The sequence below is a fragment of the Bufo bufo genome, chromosome 4, assembly GCF_905171765.1.
Source record: "Bufo bufo chromosome 4, aBufBuf1.1, whole genome shotgun sequence".
Taxonomy (NCBI): domain Eukaryota; kingdom Metazoa; phylum Chordata; class Amphibia; order Anura; family Bufonidae; genus Bufo; species Bufo bufo.
The window spans coordinates 198,351,573-198,359,018 of NC_053392.1; the positions used below are offsets into that span (position 1 = coordinate 198,351,573).

Genomic DNA, 7,446 nt, shown 5'->3' on the forward strand with positions numbered 1-7,446 from the left:
TGGATACCTTGAGGGGTGTAGTTTCTTAGATGGGGTCGTTTTTATGGAGTTTTTACTCTAGGGGTGCATCAGGGGGGCTTCAAATGGGACATGGTGTTAAAAAAAAAGGCCATCAAAATCTGCCTTCCAGAAACCATACAGCGTTCCTTTCCTTCTGCGCCCTGCCTTTTGGTCATACAGCAGTTTACGACCACATATGGGGTGTTTCTGTCAACTGCGGTATAAGGGTAATAAATATAAAGTTTTGTTTGGCTGTTAACCCTTACTTTGTTATTGGAAAAAAATTGATTTAAATGGAAAATTTGCCCAAAAATTGCTTTTTTGGCACCGTTTTTATTTTTTACCGTGTTCATCTGAGCATTTAGGGGGGGTATTTTTATAGAGCAGATTCTTATGGACGCGGCGATGGCTAATATGTAAACTTTTTAATTTTTTTTATTTATGTTTTACAGTATATCTTTTTATAAACAAAAAAAAAAAACATTTTAGTATCTCCATAGTTTAAGAGTCATTTTTCTTTTTAGTTTTTAGCCGATTATCTTAGGTATGGGCTCATTTTTTTCGTGATGAGAGGACGGTTTTATTGGCACTATTTTGGGGGACATATGACTTTTTGATCGCTTGCTATTACAATTTTTTTAAGTAAGGTGACAAAAAAAACGTTTTTTTGCACCGTTTTTATTTTACTTTTTTGACCGTGTTCATCTGAGGGGTTAGGGGGGGTATTTTTATTGAGCAGATTATTACGGATGCGGCAATACCTAATATGTCTACTTTTTTATTTCATTTAGTTTTACAAAATAATATTTTTGGAATTTTTTTTTTGTTGTTTTAGTGTCAAGTCTGAGAACCAGTTTTTTATCCGATTGTCAGTGGCTAAATTGGGGTATAAATTTAGTATGATCTGGGCACGTGTCACACTGAGTAGTGGTGTCCTTCCGCATCCCCCTCCTGCGACACACTCTGCACTTTTTTTGGGTCCGTCTGTTCTTTCAAGTATGGGGGACCACACCTGGAAAGTGTTGGCCAGGGACGATCCGGGCGCCTCCAGTTCCCGAGGTACTCCGGCCTGCTCTTTCCCGGTCCGAAAAGATCAGGGCCTTGAGGACTGCCTCATAGAACTGAAGGAATGTCCCTGTGCTGCCAGCGCTCCGGGACAGCACAAAAAAGTTGTACAAGGCAACCTGCACCAAGTAGACTGCAACTTTTTTGTACCATGCCCAGGTTTTGCGCATGGCATTATATGGCTTGAGGACTTGATCAGAGAGATCAACTCCTCCCATATACAGATTGTAGTCGACGATACAATCGGACTTGAGGACCATTGCCGCGGTACCTCGCACAGGGACAGGGGTGATGCCGTTACCATGAATTGTGGACAGTACAAGGACATCCCTCTTGTCCTTATATCTGACCAGCAACAGGTTTTCACTGGTAAGGGCATGAGTCTCACCCCTGGGGATAGGTACCTGGAGGGGGTGGGCAGGGAGGCCGCGTTGATTTTTCCGCACGGTCCCACAAGCGGACGTGGATCTGGCGGCGAGGGACTGGAACAAGGGGATACTAGTATAAAAGTTATCCACGTACAGGTGATAACCTTTATCTAGCAGTGGGTGCATAAGGTCCCACACAAGTTTCCCGCTAACACCCAGAGTGGGGGGACATTCTGGGGGTTGAATACGGGAATCTCGCCCCTCGTACACACAAAACTTGTAAGTGTACCCTGAGGTACTCTCACAAAGTTTGTACAGCTTCACGCCATACCTCGCCCGCTTTGAGGGAACATACTGGCGAAAAATGAGTCTCCCCTTGAACGCAATGAGAGACTCATCAACCACGACCTCCCTTCCAGGTACATAGGCCTGTACAAATTTGGCCCCAAAGTGATCGATGACCGGCCTGATTTTGTTCAGGCGGTCATAGGCAGGATCACCTTGGGGGGGGCATGCTGCATTATCTGAATAATGCAGGCATTTCCGGATGGCCTCAAACCGGGACCGTGTCATGGCCGTACTGTAAAGTGGGAAAGTGGGGTCTGGTAGAGGACGTCCCCACTCCAGTAATGCCTGACACTAGGTTTCTTGACTAGGCAGCACGAGGCCCCAAAATGTCCTCATCTCGGCTGCACTGACCGGGGTCCAGCCACCGGGCCTAGCCAAAAAGGAGCCCGGGTGTTGAGCAACAAACTGTTAGGCGTACAGGTTTGTTTGCTCCACCATTAGATTTAAAAAGTGGTCACTGAAAAAAAGACTGAAAAAAATCACCATGCAGTACATGTACGTCACTGGTCCTTAAAGGGGTTCTGCAGTTTGTTTAAACTGATGATCTATCCTTTTGATTGATCATCAGCATATGATCGGCGGGGGTCCGACACCCGGGACCCCCGCCGATCAGCTGTCTGAGAAAGCAGCGGCGCTCCAGCAGCGCCGTGGCCTTCTCACTGTTTACCGCTGGCCTAGTGACGTCACGACTTGTATTAACGGCCTGGGCGGGGCTAAGCTCCATTCACTTGAATGGAGCTTAGCCCCACCCAGGCAAGTTGATACTTGTCGTGACGTCACTGGGCCAGCGTTAAACACTGAGAAGGCCGCGGCGCTGCCTTCTCAAACAGCTGATCAGCGGGGGTCCCGGGTGTCGGACCGCCGCCGATCAGATGCTGATAATCTATCCAGAGGATAGATCATCAGTTTAAACAAACTGCAGAACCCCTTTAAGTCACGGCAAGATATGATGTACATTTACGTCATGGGTCCTTGAGGGGTTAAATAGACTCCTGTACTGTATGGGCAACCAGCGCAATGACTGGCACAGGCTGGAGGCATCAGAGTAGAGGTTAGATAGATGAGCCTGGCTGCTGCGTTCAGGATAGATTAGAGAGAGGAGTGTCTGGTGAGGGGGGGGTCAATAAGGCCTCATGCACACGGCCGTTGTTTTGGTCCGCATCCGAGCCACAGTTTTGGCGGCTCGCATGCGGACCCATTCACTTCAATGGGGCCGCAAAAGATGCGGACAGCACTCCATGTGCTGTCCGCATCCGTTGCTCTGTTCCGTGGCCCCGCAAAAAAAATATAGCAAAGCGCGGACAAGAATAGGCAGTTATATTAAAGGCTGTCCGTGCCGTTCCGCAAATTGCGGAACACGCACTGACGCCATCTGTGTTTTGCGTATCCGCGATTTGCGGACCGCAAAACACACCACGGTCGTGTGCATGAGCCCTTAGTAATAAGTTACTGTAATCAACACAGGAATGGATCCTGTAATCAACACAGGAATGGGCAACAATGAGAGTTTTTCTTGTTTCCACAGTAAGAAAGGGGCAGATTCTAGGGATGTTTTTAAGGTGCAGGTGGCATGAGTGGGCAAGAGAAAATATAGGGGGTAAAGGAAAGATCAGTGTCAAACATACCACCGAAACAGAGGGCGTGCTGCCTAGGCATGATCATTGTGCCACAAACTGAGATGAAAATATTAGGTTTAGGTAGGTTAGTAGATGGAGAAAACACCAGTAGTTCATTTTTTAAAATATTAAATTTCAGAGAGAGGACATGATGTTAGAGAAAGCAGAGGTGATATCACGTATATAGTTGGGTGTCGTCAGCATAGAGATGGTACTGGAGACCAAATCTGCTGAAAGTCTGTCCAATAGGGAGGGTGTTGAGAGAGAAGAGGAAAAGACCAAGGACTGAACCTTGAGAAACCTCAACAGCAAGAGGGAGAGGAGGGGAGGTAGATCCAGCGAATGATACACTGCAAAAGCGGTCAAAGAGATGAAGAAAACCAAGAGAGAACGGTGTAATTAAGGCCGATATATTGGAGCATGGTGAGGAGTAGATGGTGGTCTACAGTGTCAAATGCTGTAGAGATATCGAGGAGAATTGGTAAAGAGTAGTCACTGTTGCATTTAGCTGTCAGGAGGTCCTTGGTCACTTCGGTAAGGGTAGTTTCTGTAGAATGTAGGATTCGAAGACCAGATTGTATGTAGCAGTCATATGTAATCAGCCCACTAAAAGTCAGTTCCATTTTTCTGAATGTCATTCTATCAACCAGGAATGTGGAGTTGGAAAAACAAAAGCTCTGGTTCTGACTCCTCCATTTTGTCAAACTTCGACTCCTTCATAAATGGAGTCGGAGATAAGTACCAGTTTCTCCCTCTAGCAGCTCTGCTCATTTCTTCTTACTTTCCCCTCTGCATAGACTTCTAGTGAGCGGAGAGTCAGTCTTGGAGAATATTAGTTTTGAGGGGGGCGTAAAACAGCTGATAAGTGGAGAAAGAGGTACTGATGTAGTAGAGTTAAAGAGGACCTTTCATTACAATAAAAAATCTAAACTAAGTATGCTGACATGTAGAGCGGCGCCCAGGGATCTCCCTGCACTTACTGTTATACCTGTGCGCCGCTCCGTTCTCCTGGTATAGGCTCCGGTATCTTCAGATTCAGATGAGCCTGCTCTTGTTCTCCTGGGCGTCTCCTCTCAGGCTATGAGCTGAGCGCTGCGATTGGCTAGCACTACAGCCTGGGAGAAGGAGACGCCCAGGAGAACAAGAGCAGGCTCCTCCCAGTTGAGCCGAAAATCTGAAGATACCGGAGCCTATACCGGGAGAATGGAGCGGTGCCCAGGGATAATAGTAATTGCAGGGGGATCCCTGGGCGCCGCTTTACATGTCTGTATACTTAGTTTAGATTTTTATCGTAATGAAAGGTCCTCTTTAACACTCATGATTTCTGAGATGTGTTATCTAACCAAAGCAAACACCTTCAATTGCTTTTCAATGGCTTTTGTTTCAAGAAAACACAATGATTTAAGAAATTTGAGTTAAGAGTTTGAGTGCTAACCCCGCTACATCTGTATTTCTGTTAAGATATATTACAATTTTTTTTTTTTTTTGATCAAATACATTTTATTGATTTTATAGACATTATAATAAAAGCAATACAAAACAGCCCATTCCCATCCCCACCCCCATTCTACTGTAGAGATCTCAAGTCCACAGAAATATTACAAAGTTTCTTATATTCACCTGCACTAACAATGTATTCAGAGCTGTGTGAAATGTTAGTGGCCGCTGAAGTGGAGGAGAAATTCTTAGTTGTTATAGAAGAAATACAGTAAAATGGCATTACAAAAATGTATTTGTTACTGTAAATTAATTTGTCAAACTACACTATTTTGTGAATCTGCACAAAATGACCATGTAAGTAGCTCCTATATAACTATAGAATAGTCACACTGTCCATTTATCCAGATAATGTAACCCATAGCACAGTACCCGACTCTAGGTGATGTTGGATCTAGTAGAAGAATTGGGGGGGGGGGGGCGATTTCTCATCTCCCTGTGCCACTTTTCGTGTCATAAAAAAGTCACCAACACCATTTAGCGACTTTTTAAATGCCGCATGCAACAAATTTTTTCGCAATCAGCATTTCTGCACTGCCCTTGCTACTTTCTGAAAAGGAGGTGGGAGTGGGTGTTTTAGATGCAAATGAAGACAAATCTACAGCTCTGTGCTGGTTTTTGATAAATCTCCCCCTTTATTCATAGAGAAAATGGAGCACATCATGTTCGGGAGTTCCTCCTTCTCTGTTGTATCAGGGAGAGTAGGAACATTAGCTACTGAAGTTTTAGGGAATATTTACCTTTTTCCAAAATCCAGTGCAAAAAAAAATATGGAATTAGTAGAATGTGTGACACTTTTGTCATGGCTTCCATTTACAGTGAAAGCAAAGACAGCCCAATCAGTCATACAATGCCATTTACTAACATTGGGGTCGCTGTCAATTTGGAGGAAAAGCACTGTATGCAGCACTATGACGTACAAGCGATGGAGGCTTTGAGTGTGTAGCATTACAGTTACAGTAAATACATATGTTGACAGTACAATGTTACTGATAACTAAATGCCATTGTTTTTAAAGACGATAATTACATCTATAACATAAAAAATATGCAGTGGCTGACCATACTTTATTTACCATGCACCCAGAATGTTCAAATCCTCTTAAAAACACTTTCTGTGAACAACGTTTGGTCCTATTTCCTGGAATTCCGCCATTGTTATCCACATTTTCTGGAATGCAGAGAGAGATGAAAGAATGGATCCTCCTGTCCACACAGCAAGCATCCGTTCAGGGGAAGCTAAGACTTGGACTTCACACCCCAGAGGAACCATCGTTGTAAGCTCTTTGGCCAGGCGTATATCAATTCCTGGGAAAAGGCTCGACCCGCCAGACAAAATAATATTTGAGTAAAACATGGACCTCAGATCAATTTCACACTTCATTATCGTGCTGAAACAGAGTCTATCAATACCTGGTGCTTCCATGCCAATGTTTGTGGGTGCAAAGAGGGTTTCTGGACATCGAAACCTCTGATCGTGAATCTTAATTACTTTCCCATCAGGAAGTTTGTATTCTACTTCCAGTTCTTTTGGCTTTTTTCTAATCTCTGTATCTATATCCTTTGCTACATAGCAGAGTGTCTCCTTGATGTCTTTTACAATCTCCCTTTCCGCTGAACTGAATAAAGAGATGCCATTTTCACTCAAGATCCTCATGAGGTAGTCAGTTAGATCACTTCCTGCAAGATCAAGTCGTAACACTGCGTGTGGGAGGCAGTATCCCTCAAAAATTGGCACCGAATGTGTCACACCATCACCAATATCCAACACACATCCAGTTACCTTGCCAGAAGAATAAAGAGCCAGTACAGCTTGGATAGCAACATACATGGCTGGTACTTCAAACTTTTCAAAAAATACCTCAGCCATCTTTTCACGGTTGGAAAGTGGGTTGAGGGGTGGCTCTGTGATTAGTACTGGTCTTTCTGATGGATTCATCTTCAGATTGTGGCTATAGGCATGTTTCCAGATAAGTTCCATGTCTTCCCAAGATGTGATAACTCCATGTTCCACAGGGTACTTAATGGCAAGAATTCCTCTTTTTGACTGAGCCTCCTGTCCAACAAAGAAATCTCTCTGTCCTGCTCCGATCATTACAGACTTTGCTTTTGATCGACCTATGATGTTTGAATAAGTGAAACGAGGTTCTTTATCTCCGGAAATTCCTATTTTTATCAGTCCTGATCCGTTGTCTATGACTACAGCAGTTTGGAACTCATCCATGATGGTAACTTTAAAGATGTCAGCTCAGCACTGATGGTCACATTGTTGTCCACATGTGGAATGTGTTGAGTCACAATGCAGCAGTTTGAGCTAATGAGCGTGTCACAAAAGTGTCTGCAACAAAGGAACACTTCATATAGTGTTGATATCAGTGAGAACTATATAAATGTGCTCAGATATAAAGTGGTCATCATGATCACTGTCTCTTAAAGGCAACTCCGTACAGATATCCGTGAAGTTTTAAAAAAAGAAAACAAAACTTTAGTTAAAAATTGGAATGTTGAAACATAGACCTGTTGGTTACTAAGGTAACATCTCCTTTGTTCTGG

The 7,446-nt window shown here is 44.0% G+C and overlaps 1 protein-coding gene across 1 annotated transcript; it reads right to left on the bottom strand.

The window, feature by feature from the left end:
• Positions 1–5,995: 5,995 nt before the first annotated feature.
• Positions 5,996–7,120, bottom strand: ACTRT3 (actin related protein T3). Its single transcript, XM_040428199.1, has one exon. It carries the CDS (start codon positions 7,115–7,117, stop codon positions 5,996–5,998), a length of 1,122 nt encoding a protein of 373 aa, XP_040284133.1. The 5' UTR covers positions 7,118–7,120.
• Between the last annotated feature and the right edge of the window lie 326 nt (positions 7,121–7,446).